Source organism: Solanum verrucosum, unplaced genomic scaffold, assembly GCF_900185275.1.
Source record: "Solanum verrucosum unplaced genomic scaffold, falcon-dt-bn FXZP01000161.1, whole genome shotgun sequence".
Classification (NCBI taxonomy): Eukaryota; Viridiplantae; Streptophyta; class Magnoliopsida; order Solanales; family Solanaceae; genus Solanum; species Solanum verrucosum.
In genome coordinates this window covers 1537723-1555765 of record NW_026020127.1, presented here as the reverse complement: position 1 = coordinate 1555765, position 18043 = coordinate 1537723, and the positions used below count along the sequence as shown (strand labels likewise).

At 36.2% G+C, this 18043-nt stretch overlaps 1 protein-coding gene across 1 annotated transcript; it reads left to right on the top strand.

Annotated features, from left to right (window-relative positions):
• Window positions 1-147: 147 nt before the first annotated feature.
• On the top strand, window positions 148-16667 carry LOC125825864 (magnesium transporter MRS2-I-like). The gene is made up of 11 exons (XM_049505156.1): window positions 148-681; window positions 1511-1540; window positions 6246-6396; window positions 6542-6663; window positions 8533-8607; window positions 14228-14452; window positions 14567-14611; window positions 15773-15817; window positions 15905-15934; window positions 16071-16190; window positions 16304-16667. The coding sequence occupies exons 1-11, from the start codon at window positions 415-417 to the stop codon at window positions 16388-16390; spliced, it is 1197 nt and encodes a 398-aa protein (XP_049361113.1). The 5' UTR covers window positions 148-414; the 3' UTR covers window positions 16391-16667.
• Window positions 16668-18043: the final 1376 nt, after the last annotated feature.

The following is an 18043-nucleotide window of genomic DNA, read 5'->3' as shown; positions in this document are numbered from 1 at the left end:
AATCAACAAAAAATAAATATTTTTAAAACAAAAAATAAAACAAATAAATTAAAACTATCCAAAAGAAGTTGGGGCCAATTTGGCCATCATACAAAAGAATTTTGGAACAAAATAAAGCTTTCTTCCCAGAGTTCCTCTTTCATCCAAAATATAATTCTCCACTTCTCTGTGTGTATAGCCATGTAATTCTTATACATTTTCCAATTTACACCCAAAAACCCTAATAATTTCATTCAATTAGGGTTTATTTTTCCTTGAATTTTTCTGTACAGAAAACGACAGAGAAAGTTCTTTAATATACTCTATATACATTCATATATACATACAAATTGTGGAAAAAAAAAATCTGGGTTATGGTTGATTGTGTGTAAAAGGGTATTTGATATTGAGGTTGAATGGTTATTGTTGTTGTTGATGATGATGATGGGTCGAGAGGGAGGTGGGCATGTGGTGCCGGTGGATCCAGGTACGGTGGTGGGTGGGTTGAAGAAGAAGGGAGCGGGTGCAAGGAGTTGGCTTTTGATGGATGCTTCAGGATTGGAAACTGTTCTAGATGTTGATAAGTATGAGATCATGCATCGCGTGCAAATTCACGCTCGTGATCTTCGGATTATTGATCCACTCCTTTCTTATCCTTCTGCCATTCTTGGCCGTGAAAGAGCTATTGTTCTTAATTTAGAGGTGATTGTTTTTTTTTTCTTTCTTATACAGAATCTCCAATTATTGAGTAATGAGTCGAAATTGAGAAAAATGAAAATTGAGGTTTCTTTTTCTTATATAGAGTACCCAATTAGTGAGTATTGGAATGAAATGGATTGAAATTGAGCAAAATGAAGATTGAAAATTCATGATTGATTTTTTTTTCTTATACAGAATAGCCAATTATTCTGTGTTGGAGTGAAATGGGTAGAAATTGAGCAAAATGAAATTTGAGAATTCATAAAGTTGTCCGCAATTTTGTCCAATTTGTCACTGAGACCTAGTTGTTGGGAATGTGCACTCTGTGTTTGGAGATTATTACGTTAAATGTAGTGGTGATTGATTTTTTTTGTTATACAGAATCCTGGATTATTGAGTATTGGATTAAAATAGGAAAGTGAAAATCGAGAATACATAAAAGGCTAAAGCCGTCCTCAATATTGTCCGATTTGCCTTTTTAGACGTAGTTGTTGGTAATGTGCACTCTGCATTTGGAGATGATATGCTGATTTTCATGATATTTTTTTTCTGTAAATAGCTATAGCTGCTCTGTAAATTGAGCAAAATGAAAATTGAGAACTCATAAAGCCGTCAATTTTGTCCTATTTGTCATTGAGACAGAGTTGTTGGGAATATGCACTCTGTGTTTGGCGATGATATGCTAATTGTTCTTTCTGTAAATACCTATACCTGTTTTTCACATTTTGCTTTTTTGCTTGACAGTTTATATCCTACTTTCATTTTCCATTTTCCATTTTCAAGTGCTTTGTTTACTAACCATTGCAAATTTTTTCTATGTGATTAAGGGCAGCATATCAAGGCTATTATTACATCTGAAGAGGTAATTATGTTTTTTTTTTCACAGAAGCTTCTTGTTTTCTGAACTTTTGATCTTGCAAAGTTATTTGAATTTTTGTTAACTGTATGTATGTGTGTAGTCTATGGAACTACATTTTTTGTACTTTTGAAGTCAGGATGCAGTCAGCCATGTTCTTACCAATCTTGTGGTTTAACTGCTTTAGTATACTGTTACTTTTGTTTAATGATAGGCATGCCAACAGTTTCACTTTATTATGGCGGGTAACATTTGTGTTGTGTTGCTTATGATTTCACTTTCATCAGTTGAAATTAGGAGTTAAGACTACAATTGCAGTACAAAGATTGGATATGACAATTTTTCTATAATCTTTTATTGTCAGGGCTTGGTTCTATTTTTCTGTGAAGTCAAAAAATGCTACCTTTTCCTTTCTCCTCTGAGAGGATGTTCAATAATACTAGGACATGTACTTATAAAAAAATACGAGGACATGTAACTGAATTATGTTTGTGCTATCATTTAGAAAGGATAGCATAATAGCAGGATTCTTTACACGCATTTTATAGAAGTTGTAACAAGAGTGAGCTTCTGAAATATGTTAGTAGGTGTTTTTGTATGACATAACAAAATCTTTCACTGAGAAAATCACCTTGACTGGTCTTAACTTCTAAATCTCGATAATACCATCTAGACCACATGTTCTCTTACCCTCATGCTTGTTATGGCCTTTACTTCTTTATACCTAATTCTACTAGTGTAACAACTTAGTCTCTTGCTGACACATAATATCAACTCTCCTCCTATTTAAGGCAAAAACAAATTCTTTTTACTTTCCTATCAACGAGCCTATGTTCAAACTATCTATTCGAATACAACTCTCTTGGGGTAGTATCCATTATCTCATACATCTAATAAGATGTGGGAACCCTTTTATCTTGCATCACACCCAAGCATGATTTTGTGGGACGACTTCATCCGCTCTCTTCCATGGTGCGGGAACCTTACCTTGCTTATACTTTGTAATTCCAGAATGATGTTATGGAACCCGTTGCTCATCTAACACTAAACCTGGACGCCGATATTGCAGTGTACCTAGTTACATCTCATTTAGTTCAGAATTCATAAGATTCATCACAGTTAGGAGTTCTTTTTTCTAGCCAGTAACACGCGTCAACCCTCATCGTTTACACGGATTTTAGGATGGGATATGTTATGCTTTTGGAAGCTTACTCAGATGGAGTTCAGATAATTCATCATAAGTAGACTATTTATTTTTGTACTAGATGGCATCTTGCTGCAGCCTTCCTTCTTTACATGGGTTTGGGAAGATATATGCTGTGCAAACCTCAGATAGGCTGTTGGAATTTTGTTTTGTAACTAAAGTATTTGTGGGTTCTCCTACTTGGAAAGTGGTCAAAGTCTGGAATTGATTAAAATGTTCATTTGACCTCAAATTTAGACCACCCATCCCTGTTGTTTCTTTCCAAGTGCCCTCCTTTTCCATTCCCAGAATTTGGTCATGTACATGTTATGTTGGTCAAGTCCACCATAGGCCAGTAGAATTATTAGTCCTTTTACATTTTTTCCCACCATATACCATCCTAGATTTTTTATCTCATGTTTCACTTAACCCTAAAAAGTATGACAACTTAGCTTCCCTTTATAAGATAGTAAAGTACGTTTTCCAACATCTAATTAGATAAGTACAGATGGAAGATTGTCCCAGCCTGCATTTGGTGGACTATTTGGCTGGAAAGGAATCAGAGATGTTTTGAGAACAAGAGCTGCTCTATGGAGAAGATGAAGTTGAAGTGTTTAGCTCTTTTCTATTTTTGGTGTAAACATGAATATTCTCATGAAGATGAGGATATCCCTAGTATCTTAGAGTTCTTAATGAGTTCATAGGAAAACAGCAACACTTTTGTATTTCTAATTGTAAGTATCACTGGAATACGTCCTGAGTATTCCTGTGTTTATAATACAAGTTACCTTTTCTCAAAAAGTAGATATTCAACAAAAGGTCTATACTTTGAAATATTAGAAGTTTGATTCTAATGCAATTATTAGATTTTAAAGTTAAATCCTTTAGGCTCTTCAAGTATACATTGGAAGACCAAGATCATTTATTGCTTAGCTTTTGAATGCTTTTTATGATTCTTACATATTGAATGGGTTAGCTCCCTAATCTTTATTTGGTGAAAGCATCTTCCGCCAACTTAAGAAGCCTAGTTGCTGCATTCAGATCTAACATACTTTGAACATAGTGATTCCATATTAGTCTTAATTCAGGTCTTGTTCATTCCAGAGAAGATAGGAACTGGGTTTTCTATCTTTGTTTAGCATCTTAGAGGGTGTTTGGCTAAACTTATAAGCTGGTCAAATTCATATAAGCATTTTATGCCTTATCTACGCGATTGGTTTACACTCAAATTGCTTATAAGAGCACTTCTAGTTTGATCAAGTTTTTTTATTATTTTATCCTTGATATTTTGTTTTAATTCTCAAAATACCTTTCACAGAATAAACCCCCCCAACTTTCTTTTCACTCTGTATTCATCGTTTACCTTTTCTTTACAAGGATATTGTTAAATTTAGAATTGTTTGTAAGTATTTTATGCTTTTGACCCAAGGAGCAACTTATTAGGTCTTAAAATTAATTTGAGGAAGTGTGAGATTATTCCTGTTGGGGAGATGAATGATATCGCTTGAGTCTTGAATTGCAAGGTAGGGACTTTTTCCGACTACATATCTCGGAGTGCCTTTAGGTGATTCGAACAAGGATCATACAATGTGAAATCTGGTTCTTTAGAGGGTTGAGAACGAACTAGCAGGGGGAAGAAAAGATATTTGTCCAAGGGCGGGAAGGAAGTGCTTATTAAGAGCACCTCATCGAGCATTCCCACTTACTACATGTCTTTCATGCTCCAACTTCGGTCATTGAAAAGTTGGAAAAAATTCAAAGAAATTTCCTCTAGGATGTGGTGGATGGGACAAGAAAATCCACTTGGTGCGGTGGTAGATGATCACATCTCCTAAAAAATAGGAGAACTTGGAATGAAAGATTTAAAAGTTTTTAATAAAGCTTTACTAGGCAAATGGTTGTTTAGGCTTTGTGGAGGGGGGCAATAACAATAAATATGGGAGTATGGAAGGTGTGTGTGTGTGTGGAAGACTAGAGATATTGTTTTGCCATTCGGTTGTGGTTTGTAGAGTAATATCATGAACGGATGGGATTATTTTGTGCAAAATATCTCATTCAAGGTCGGAGGTGGGAGGAGAGATTATTTTTGGGAAATAAATGGTGTGGGAACATAGTTTTGAAAGATGAATTTTGAGTTTGTACAAATTATCTTGCCAAAGAGACTCAATATTTCAACAAATTAGGGGGACACAAGGGGGATAGTCTTTTTGGGATTCGAGATTTAGAAGGGATTTTCAAGACTGGAAAGTGAGTGAGTTTCAAAGGTTATTAGTTTTACTTCATTGGCAAGTCAATCCGATGGATAATTCTGATGTTTGGTGGTGAAGTCTGGGAAACGATGGAGAGTTTTCAGTCAATTCCTTTCATGATAAATTGTTGGTTAGGGAGGAGTTGCTTTATCATGTAATGCAATATGGGTTCCAAATGCATCGAGGAAGGTGTGCTTTTTCACTTGGCTAGCCATTAGAGGGGTGATTTTGACAATAGAAAATTTGGGAACACGGAAGTTGGTGTTACATGGTAAGGAGGCAGGCGAGGACATGGATAATTTTTCTTCTATATTGTGGACTAACCATGAGATTATGATAGGATATGTTTAAGAGGTTTGGCACTCCTTGGGCAATGCCAAAATTGTGAAAGATTTGATGTGCAGTTGAAAGAGCGGGCGGAAGAGAAGACGAAGGGGTGGAAAGTGGTTGTGCTTGTGCTATTGTGGGTAGCCTGGGGAGGGAAACATGAGAGCTTTTGAAGGAGTAGAATTGAGTTCTTCTCAGTTGAGGAGTAGTCTCTGATCCCTTATTTTCTTTTGGTGTAATCAGAAAGTCCCTTGTTGTATAGATGATTGGGTGGAGTTTGTAGAGAATCATAATAGGTAAATTCTTTACCTTTTGGTGTACTCTTGTGTACGCTCAGTTTGACCATGTTTATGAATGAAAATACTTTTACTTGATTAAAAAAATCACTACTTTTTACCAAACACATTAATTGCTTATTATCAGTCTTAGTACTTCTATTCAAAACACGTAACTGCTTATTTATAAAATCAGTTTCATCACTTAAAAATGCTTTGCAACACTTGAAGTTCATAAACAATTTACAAATAGCTTACCCAAGTGGGCTCTTAATCTAGATTTATCTTGATCACAAGTAGGATTAGAATTCCCGCTGATGCTATATTTCTCTGAAAATCAAATCAACATGAATGAGTACAATGACCTTTATTTTAACTACATGAGTGAGACATCATTTAGAATAAACAAAAGTTATCTTTATAATTAGACAAATGAGTCAGATTTGGTCCTACCATTTTCTTTTGATTAAAATTCCAATCCCTTGGCTCCCAAGTTTTTTATTTTAGGTGAGGAGAAAGAATACATACATCTTTACTATGTTGGGTAATTGAAGCTCCATGTGGGCAGTTAGATCTTGTTATTGTGGATATTCACATCAACTTCTACACATTGAGCGTCTTTCGCTTATAAAATCAGCCCCAAATATATGACCATTTCTAAATTTTCTATCGGACAGGTTCTTCTTCGGGATCCATCAGATGACAATGTTACTCCCGTTGTTGAGGAACTCAGAAGGCGACTGAAACCAATGAATGCAAATCGTGAAGACCAGAGAGAGGAAAAAGATTCCAATGTTCAGCATGATATTGAAACAACTGATGAAGATGGTTTTCCTCTTATCATTCTCAATTTTCTGTACTTGTGAATTTCTCACATTGGATTTTTAAGCTCATGCTTCTCATTTCTTTGGATATTACTCGTGTTCTTTTTGTGAGTATGTTAACATTTTTTCTTGTGCCAAATACAACGCAGAGTCTCCATTTGAATTCCGAGCCCTAGAGGTCGCTTTGGAAGCCATCTGTAGTTACCTTGCTGCGCGCACATTAGAATTGGAAACTGCTGTTTACCCTGCTCTGGATATGCTGACATCAAAGGTGTGTATATGAAACATAAATCTGTTTAGTGTTTACATTTCTATGTTTGCATTATAAGTATGCTAAATGATATTGCTCTTCCATCCCTAGAAAAAAGAGCTACCTTCTGCCAACATTCCTATCTTTCCCTGTTTATCCTGAATTTCCTGTTATATGTCAATTGATAACTTGCAATCCTTAACTGTTTCCTGCACACACACTAACACAAATAATTATTTTTATGTTTGTGTGTGTGTGTTGGAAATCTTCAATCTCAACTATCATGCTTTTCGTTTGTTTATGACACTTTACGTGAACTAAGATCCTATTTATCATTCTTGGCACTCGGTTTTTTCCTTTCTTTTTTTTTGCCTTTGGCCATTGTTATCCTCTCAAGAAAATGAGACGCCATTAAATTTTGACTTGGAATCGTAAGGTTAAGAAAAAGTAAAAAAATTTGGGTGAGTGTTGGACTATCTCTACACAGATAACACTTTGTTAACAACAACAAAACCCAGTGTAGTCCCACTAGTGGGGTCTAGGGAGGGTAGTGCGTATGCAGATCTTACCCCTACCTTGGGAGGTAGAGAGATTGTTTCCGATAAACCTTGGCTTAAGAAAATAATATGAGTGAAGAAATCAAGTAATACGATAAACGAAGTACAAGGAATAATAAATAGTAACAGAAATCAAAGAAACCAAAAACTACAAGAGTAATACTACGATTGCTAGTAAGGTAGAATGAACGAGACAATCCTCATCTACATACTACCGTAATCCATGTCCTCCATAATCTCCTATCTAAGATCATGTCCGCTGTAAGCTGATCAAGCTGCCATATGTCCTGTCATATGTCTTGTCTAATCACCTCACTTCAATACTTTGATCTACCTCTACCTTTCCTGAAACCATCCATAGCCAACCTCTCATAGCTCCGCACCAAGCATTCTTGTATCTCCTCTTCACATACCGGAACCATCTCAGTCTTGCCTCCCGTAACTTGTCCTCCACCTGGGCCACTCTCACCTTATCAAATCACACTTTTGTTATTAACAGTAAATAATTCCTTTTTGTAAACAGTAGAACTTGTAGTTGTTTTTGTTTGTCCTTTAAAAGAGAATTCCTCGCCATATTAAATACTGTTTGGACTCTCTCTTTTACTGCTTCTGATATGAGGAAGTGTGAACTATTTCCTGAAAAAGTTCTACTGCTTCTTATCCCCCTTCGCCGTGTTAATTTCAGCATGAGTACCCTTCACAGAAAACTTGATAGTTTTGGAGTAAAACTTGGTCATATTTACTTCTTAAAGAATAATAAACAGATGTCAATTAGGGCAGGCCATACTCACTCAGCACAAACTGTTAGGTGTTTTCACTCTCCTTCTCCCTCACACACACCCCTCTGCATGTCTATTTCAATGAAAGGTGTTCCCCAAAACTTACTGAAAGAGGTCCTTATCCTTCAGATATTGTTCCACATATGAAGAATGCATATAATTTTCTACATGAAAAAAAAGGAAGAATGTATACTGTTCTCTTAGTTTGCTGGGATATCTATATTCAGTGTCTTTTGGCATCTTGGACATTGTGTCCGTTTCCTGCTGTGTGTCCTTGTAAAGTTTTGCTTGCATTTCTTGGGTAACTTAGGTGCAGCTACTAATTTCAACAAGTTTGAGGTTGTACTGCATTTGAAAGTTCAGCATGTTCCTTTTCATGTCAAGAATCTTAAGATTCTTTCTTTTCTGTGGTTCCTTTTTCCTGATCCTCACGCATAATCTCCTGTATGCACGTATATGTGGATGTCTTTGTGTCTACAATCCTTGGAAGGTTGATTGCTAGAATGTTATCTATCTATCATGGGGTAATTTATTCAAAATAATTTTTAATGCAGATTAGTAGCCGTAATCTGGATAGAGTGCGGAAATTAAAGAGTCAAATGACACGGTTGACTGCTCGTGTACAAAAGGTTGGAACCTATATTTAAGTGACATTGACATTAACTTTCTTATTTGTGTTTTCATTTTTATTAGTTTGTTTTAACAAGTTGAACACCATTTAAATCCTTTGAACTTTTTCCTCTCCAGATTGTTAAAGATATTTTGTTGAAAGAGTCATATTTTATATTATTCCGTTGTTCCATTAATAAATGCCTCTTCATGACCACAGATTCCAGCCTTTGTGTCGATTAGTGGTGTTAAATGGGCTGGTTGGGCTGAACTTAGGCGGGTCTAAATGACTTAAAAGTTACTTGGGCTGAAACGAGCTAAAACACGGGTCATAACCCAACCCGCCCAATTTTTAGTATTTCTTACTATGTTTTAATTTCCTTTGTTTGTTTTTAATATGTTTTTAAGAACCTATTTATTTTTGTAATATATAACATATCAAACAAAAATGTCCTTTTGAAAATATTTTGACAAGTTTTTTCATGGGTCAACTTGAGCTACATATCAACCCGATTTTTAAATGGTTGTGTAAAATTAGGTCTTGACCCTAACCCACACCCTTAAAGCTAGCTCAAAGGCAGAAGGATTGCCCAAGCCTTATAAGAAGACCATACATCTCATTAACCACCGATGTGAAATTTTTTCATTCTTTTAACACCCCCCACCTCACACCTAGGGATGGACATCTGGTACGTGGACAAATTTAATTTGGGGGCCCAACATCAGGTGAGATAAGTCCCTCTCTGAGACCATGTAAAATTAGGTGAGTTAGGCAGAGTGAGCTAGTCCCAAAATCTAATTTTACATGGTATTAGAGCCAAACCCATCCCAATTACTGGTGATGTTTGGCTTTCATATTAAATTATCCACTCACTAGATGTCCAGTCCTGGGGTGAGGCAGGGTGTTAAGTCCCACATCAGTGGGATGAGAGAATTATGGACTCCTTATATGGACTTGGACAATCCTCCCCTCATGAGCTAACTTTTGAGGTTGAGTTAAGCGCAAGATTCATTTCTTTACAGGCTGAATTGGACGTCTCAAAATGGCTTGAACCAATGACCTGATCTTCATGGGCTAATTTTGCCACCCCTAGTAGCTATATATATGCAGCTAGTATATTTACATTTCTCGGAGAGATATTTGTACAGAAACTGCCACCCACCCACCAAGAAAAAGGGGGAAAAGAAAAACTTGATAATGATCTTAAAGTTAGCAGTAAAGAAGCCCAATGTTCATACATGATTAGCTTGTATATATTAGAATCGTGACCCATTATATGAACACATTTCTTTCTGCTCCATTTTGATATATTGTTTTGATAACCAAGAAATTTGCTGTTTCATATTCAAAACTCAGTAGAAATGGATTCCCTGCTCTGCACTTCTCTGCTGAAATCCAGTCTTGGTGTTGCTACTAAGTTTTAAATTCATGCCATGCGCCTACGACACATCCCTGTGTTGTACTACCTTTGCCATCTAACCAAAGCCATGGAGCTCCACTCCATTTTGATATACTAAGGAGTCGTTTGGTAGAGTGTATAAAAATAATGCTAAATAGAGTGTATTAGTAATGATTGTATTAGTTATACTTGCATTAGTCAAGCATAGATATTTTTTATGCATTGTTTGGTTTGGTGTATTAAAAAAAAGTGTGTATTGTATAAAAATATTTATTTACAGAAGTATTCTCCACAATTATGGTGGAAAAGATGTAAAAGTGTTTTTGAGGGGTAATTGGGTCTTTAATTATGTTAATGCATGTATTAAATCCTTTGCATTACTAATACGTAGAAATCCATGGTATTAGTAATACACTTATCAATACACAATAGAGTGTGTAACTAATGCTTGCATTAGTTATACATAGCATAAAAAAATGGATCAAACAAGGTACTACTAATACACAAAGCTAATGCAAGCATTATTTTTATTAATACACTCTACTAAACGACCCCTAAATGAATATCTTCAACTTATGCGTGTGCTGTAATTTCTACTCCTATTAAGAACGAACTTTGTCATGGAATTTGTTGCAGTTGGATTCTTAGGATCCTTGTATACTCCAAAGTGCTTTGTTTCTCGTCAATATCCCAGTTCTATCTTGAACCTACTGTACAGGCTATCTTGATCATATTCACCAATTAAAAAAGATATCTTGATTTAATTATTGTGGCTTGTTAGAGTTTCTTATGACCTTCTACCCAAGAAAAGACGAAAAAGAGAACTTCATTTGAATTAGCTGTTCCATGGAAATAGATTCAAGGATTCTAATTTATTTACATGCTCTTCGAGAACCCAGCCTTGAAAATGCTGCTGCTAAGATACTAGATTCCCTTTCTTCCTCACAAGTGAGAAGCTCCACTAAGGCCGAAAATGAATGGGGATGCTTTTTGTTGCTTGAAAGATTGTGCAAACAGTGAGATTGTGTTGAGTCCAAGCTTACCAATGGTGTTATCCTCATAAGCACTGTTGGGGTTCCTTCTCCAAAAACATTGTTCACATGTGGTGCTTGGACTTTTTAAAGAAAGTGTGTTGTTCAGCTCTTTGGAACCCTTTAATTTTTGGAGTTGTTGCCATCAGCGAACCTGTGTCACCTTTGTTTGTTCTCCTCTTATGATCAATCTTCGTGAACAATTATAAAACCACCTTTTTGCATCCTTGGAAATCTATGTCAAATTCTATGCCGATTCTTGTTATAGTTGGATCTCTTAAAATACATGCCGTCATGCCCTCACATGCCAGAAGATATGAGTTCTCAAAGATATTAGGTTGTACATCTTTGGAGCAACCCTTTGGGATTAAGTCCTCATTCCCTCTCACCTTTCTGTCTTTCTCATTTTAGATGGTCTCTGAGCCCTCTTTCTTCTTCAATTTGAATCCAACCTCCATAGTAATCTCTGACTTCCTTGAAAACATTATGGGGCCATAATTGTAGTGGGAAACCTACCTGATCCAAACATGATTGATGTCTGAAGTTTTTAAGAGAGAGCCCACTGCCGACGACCACCATTGAAAATTAAACTCTTGAAGTTACCAATACCACTTCCCCTTTAGAACATGGTTTGATGTTGTCTTCAATGAGAATTCGAGGAGGAAGGGTTTTGTCCCATCTCATAGATGTTAACATTATGTATGCCTGCTTCCAAGTGCTACTAGCCCAACGATATTTCTCTGAAATCCCTACTGGAAGGCTACCCACCTCGCTCTTAGAGAGTTCATTTTGGGAAGTGCCGACTCCTCCAGAAATGGTGATGATACCATCTTTCTCCTGAACAGTGGCCTCATTCATTTCTCTGGCCGTCCATTTATTCCTTGTGACACTCTCTGTGTAGGGGAGTCCTTCCACTGTATTCCTAGCAACACTTGTAACTGCCTTCTGGGATTCGATATAAATGAAGTGAGAGTTCAACTGCAGTGACCTTCCACCCAGCATTAAATGACATTTTCGGGATGATAATGACTGATCTCTTACCTCACGCCTTATCTTGCATGTTTACAATATGTACATAGACTGCCATGAATTTTGTAGTTTCTCGAGTAGAAGAACTCTATCCCTAAGTTTAACTGTTTTCCGTTAAAATCTAACGTTCCCCTCCCTAGCTCATCTCTCTCTTCTCCTTGCTGACCCACCGCCTCTCTGGTTCTTCACTGCAAGCAGGACTGCAATCTATTTATCGTTTGTAGGTAATCTGATTATTTTATTTGAATTTGTTCTGCTAGTCGTACATTGGTGCTATCACTTTTTTCTTCAATTTTCAACCTTGCCTTTATTAGTCAGTTTCTTTGGATAGTAAAACCCAACACCAATAATTTTACTTTTTCATCTGTGGAAATTTGAAAGCTTTTGAGCTTCAGTGCTCTTTCTAGAGAAACATCCATTTCTGTTGATAGCCCATATCATCTTTTTTTCACATTGATGGTAAAGCTCCATCCTTTTTTTCTCTGGAGGAGATAAAGGTGAAAAGCTCGAGTCTTGGAAACTTTTTGCTTGCAACTCATTTGTAAAATTTAGCTTCTTTTGTATACTGGTTGTTGAGCATGAGGAAATATGCCAATTCTAATTTAGGAAGAGTAATTAATGATAAAAGTTCTAATTCTCACTCCGGAAGGGTATATGGTGATAGACAATGAAAAATACCATTCTTTGTGAGCTTGCTTGTGTATATTATTCTGTTCACAACAACAATTTTTGGGTTATATTCATCATCCTATGGAAGAGATCAATTGGTATATAGTTAAGCCATTTCAATTTTGTGGAATCGTACAATGTTTGCTAGGCCAGCTCAGTCGGATGGATATTTTGTGGAATCTAATTTCAAGTCATTTCAATCAAATGGATTGAGAAGTAGAGAGGGAGGCAGAGCAAGCAAGGAGAAGAGAGAGATGAGCTTGAGAGGAGGTTGTTAGATTTTAACGGAGAATAGTTAAATTTAGGGATTAGGACCAAAATGATACCCATTTTTACATACATTAAGGACAATTTCTATCGTGTGGTATATAGCAAGGACCAAAATAATTCAACCCCCATACATGAAGGACCATTTTGACCATTTTCTCTAGAATTTTACATAACCATTTGGTGTTTGGTTGTGTTTTAGCAATTTTACATAATTAGTGCTCACATAATTTATGATGAAATCTATGTATAATTTTATGTGAGGTAGAAGGTGGAATAATTTATGTGGGGATTAGTTATGCATGGATTAAAATAATGAATTACACATTTACCTCTATCAATTCACTCTTAAAACGTTTTTTTTTTCTTTATATTTAATGTGATTGAGCATGAGAAAGAATTATATATTTTATTTATATTGTCTCCTATAATTTTGTCTACTGATCCAAATTACGATTTCTATCTTGGCCAGCTGGCAATACCTTTTTTTTTCCGTACAAATCATGCAAACAAAAGTCGATCTCTAGGTATCAAATTGTGATAACTAGATTCATGATGAGTACTTCTGGCCCTTTTTAAGAGCGTTTAAATTTTGTTTCTTTGCAGTAATAATGTAAATTAATTTAAAACAAATCAAATATTCATTAAGAAAACTTTATCAAAAAAATAAATAAAAAATATTCATTTAAAAAAATTCATGTATGGTAATTCCCACATAACTAAACCCTGCATAAATAATACATGCATACTTAATCCCTACATAATCAATACATGCATAACTAATTCCTACATAATTAATGCTTGCATAACTAATTCCTGCATAACTAATTCCTACATAACTAATACCTGCATAACTAATGCATAACTGGCACTAAATGGACTGTTCGGATGGATAAAAATCTCAGAAGTTTATTAGGCAAAAAGGAAAATGTAATTAGCCTCAAATATAAGTGTATTTCTTTACTTTATTAAGCAAACTATACCTTCTACTGTTACTTGTCTCAAAAAAAAAACTGTACCTTCTAAATGATGTAACCGGCCCCCTTCAGTTGCTCAATGCACTAGACAGTGTGTAATATCCTTTTAAGTTATAGTTCTTTCTTAGACCTCTTTTGATATCATACAGTATCTTTTTACCCATATATCAGCAGTGCAATACCTGCCATTGCTATCCTTTGTCACACTATGCACTGAACAGTCTAGTCATTATGTTTGCTTCATTATGATTATGTACTTAATTGCAGGTGAGAGATGAGCTTGAACAACTTCTGGATGATGACGACGACATGGCTGACCTCTATTTGTCCAGAAAATTGGCTGGTGCATCACCTGTAAGTGGATCAGGTGCAGCCAGTTGGTTTCTTGCCTCACCCACCATTGGCTCAAAAATATCTAGGGCTAGTAGAGCAAGTATTGCAACAGTTCGGGGGGATGAGAATGATGTTGAAGAGCTTGAAATGCTGTTGGAGGTAACCTTCTACTAATGCCATCATTCGTTATACCTAAGAGAAGGAAAAGTTGAAAAAAATAAACAAAGCTTCTTTTGAGCCATACTTACAAGGAAGTGGTTCTCTTTCTTGCAGGCTTACTTCATGCAAATTGATGGCACATTTAATAAACTAACTACGGTATGCAAGTTTTGCCATCTTTAGCTTTAGTAATGTGAAGTTGGATATTTTAAGCTGGCAAAACCTTTTAGAACCTTTAGATGGAGTTCAAGTTTGACATCTCTTTAAATTTGGTCTGTGCCTCTATAATAGTAGAGGTATCATAATACTTTAGATGGCTATAGTAGTTGTATGCTGCCTCTGAAATTCTTTTGAAGTGATTGAATAGCGGACTTGAGCCAAATAGTTCAGTTCTTCACCCTCCCCCTTCCCCAACAAATATTTTGCATCTTGATTTTTCTACCTTTTCTCTTGGATATCGTATCTGTGTGTTTGACTATCCGACCTTGAGTGATCTGGGTCTTCCTTAATATTCCAATCTGTGGTGCTTTTTTATTGCTTTGCCATTTTTGTTGCTATCAATTTATTTTCTGCTTGCGTATCTTGTTGATTAATGTTTGACAGATCCACTCGATCAAAAGGATATTTTGACAAATCCATTTCAATAGTTTTATTTGGCACAAAAATAAATCCATTTCCTTTTACCCCTCTTCTCAATGCTCTTCAATTCTCAATGCTGGTGGTCATTGTTTTTAATGGTCGGAGAGCAACCAAGTCTCCTTATGTTTACATATAGATATTCCTTCTTTCTGAACCCGAATTGTCATTGCTTTCTTTTACCTTTTCTGTCATGCCTCTTTAAGATGCAACAAATCAGGTCTGATTTTTCTGATTTGGCAAATGTTGAAAAACAAAGTGCTTCTAAGATGGTTGTGACTAGAGGGATTAGGCCTTCCATTGTTGAGTAATGGGATCTCAATGTGGACCAGTCTTTGTTGCTTTCATTGAATCCATTCATTCAACACAATGCCTCCCCCTTCATTTTCCTTTACTTACTAGCACATGTCCCTTTTATTCCAAATTGATGGTCCGTCTGACATGACTATTAGATGGGTGGAAATCCATTGATCTTTTAGATTTTGTTCTTCAGGAATTTTCAGTTCTGAGTGCCATGTTGAATGCATTTTATTTTCACAACATAGCCAGTGTAATCCCACAAGTGGGGTCTGGGGAGGGTGGTGCATACGCAGCCTTATCCCTACCTTGTGAAGATAGAGAAGTTGTTCCCGAATGCATTTTATTTTCAATTTCTAGTTAATATTTGTGTATTTTAATTTGCAGCTACGAGAATATATTGACAACACAGAAGATTATATAAACATTCAGGTAGTTGAAATGGCAAGATAGTTTTCTTTTTGATATGATTCATCTGAATGGGTTATTGTGATGTATAACTTACATTTCTTATTTCAGCTGGACAATCATCGAAATCAGCTCATTCAGGTGCTCTGCATTTTATCTTAATCACCTACCAATCTTCTACTATCATTTTCTTCTTATTGTGTTATAGACAATCTCAATGAAACTCACGATGACAGTTGTCTCTATGTTCATGGGCTTTTGTCAATGCTGGCTGCAGTTAGAACTCTTTCTCAGTTCAGGAACTGTGTGTTCGTCTATCTACTCTTTGATTGCTGGAATTTTTGGGATGAACATTCCATATTCTTGGAATGACGAACATGGTTACATGTTTAAATGGGTAAGTTTGACACCTCTTAGTTCTGACCAGCTGTAATATTGTTGTCTGGTTACCACGCCTTTATGGGAAAATAAACTAGCTACTTGGTTAATATTTGGTTTAATGTTGTGCAGGTGGTAGCCATTAGCGGCATCATTTGCGCCGTGCTTTTCATACTTATAATCTCTTACGCTCGCTTCAAAGGGCTTGTTGGATCATGAGTTCTACTATCAAGTCAAGGCAGATCTAATGTCGAGCTAAAGCTTTTGCCCATCTCTCATTGCCAACACACTTGATGGCACATATGTCAAGGAACCATACAAAAAACCCAAAGCTGTGAATGACTAGTTATTTTAGCATGTCAAGAGAATTCCATTCACTCTTTTGGACAAAACAAGCTTGACATATCTACTGCAGGGCTTACCCTGTCATATCATCATATATTATTATTATTATTATTATTAAAAGTGGAAATGATCAAAGTACAAAGTTGGATTACGAAAATGCCCTTTTCACAATGTGATGAATTACATTGATTTTGAAGAATAAATACAAGCTCAAATTAATGAACCAACACACCATCGCTCAAAATGCCCTAACCCTGTCATTTCCCATTCCGGGCCTCATTTGAACTTTAAAATGTCGATGTTTGTCCCTTCGAACCAACGCACTCCATTAATAAGGTCGTCACGGATGTCCAAAAGAATTTTGGCCAAAAATTTGTCGGTGTCACATTTCACCCAAAATTCTTAGACTACATAGCACATGAAAAAATGATATTTTTCGTTCTGGGCCTCGTTTGAACTTGAAAACGCTGAAGTTTTCCCCTTCGAACCAACACACACCATTAAATAGATCGTCATGGACATCCACAAAAAAGTTTGGCCAAAAAACTGTCGGGATCACAAATCACTCAATATCATGGCCTATAGCACACGAAAAATGAAAAAAGATGGTATTTCTCGTTTCGGGTCTTGTTTGAACTTGAAAATGCCTATGTTTGCCCCTCCGAATCAACGCATGCCATTAAATAGGTCGTTACAGATGCCCACAAAATATTTCGGTCAAAAACCGTCGGAATCACATATCACCAAAAATCCATGGGAATCCATTTGAGTTGGGGAACCATCACGTATACTGACACCATTTTTTTCACGCCCATTTGCGCATCTATAGGTCCTATTTTATGAATCACACAAATTCCTCAATTTTTCGTGTGTATTAGCTCATAGATCTGGCGCTCGGAGCACCATAATTTTTTTCTCAGAAAACTTTATGAGGACCTTCGTATTGAGTTGGGGAATCATCACGTATACTCACACCATTTTTTTCACGCCCATTTCCGTATCTACATGCCCATTTTTAGGAATCGAGCAAATTCCTAAATTTTTCGTGTGTATTAGCGCATGGATCTGGCACCCAGAGCACCCAAAAAAAATTTCTCAAAAAACTTTATGAGGACCTCCGTATTGAGTTGGAAAACCATCACGTATACTTACACCATTTTTTTCACTCCCATTTCTGCATCTACAAGCCATTTTTTAGTAATCACGCAAATTCCTCAATTTTTCGTATATTAATGCACATGGATCTAGCGTCCGAAGCACCCAAATTTTTTTCTCAAAAAACATTTGAGGACCATCGTATTGAGTTGGGGAACTATCGCGTATACTCACACCATTTTTTCACACCCATTTCCGCATCTACAGGCTCTTTTTTAGGAATCGTGCAAATTCTTCAATATTTCGTGTGTATTAGCCCATGGATCTGGCGTCCGGAGAACCCAAATTTTTTTCTCAAAAATCTTTCTGAGGACCTTCGTATTAAGTAGGAGAACCATCACGTATGCTCACATCATTTTTTTCACGCCTATT

Bases quoted from the DNA above. Each gene is read 5' to 3' on its own strand.
- LOC125825864 (XM_049505156.1), top strand. From the start codon at position 415: ATGATGATGATGGGTCGAGAGGGAGGTGGGCATGTGGTGCCGGTGGAT. The intron at 6,397-6,541 runs GTTTTCCTCTTA...AATACAACGCAG, and splicing joins TGAAACAACTGATGAAGATG to AGTCTCCATTTGAATTCCGA. The intron at 6,664-8,532 runs GTGTGTATATGA...TTTTTAATGCAG, and splicing joins TGGATATGCTGACATCAAAG to ATTAGTAGCCGTAATCTGGA.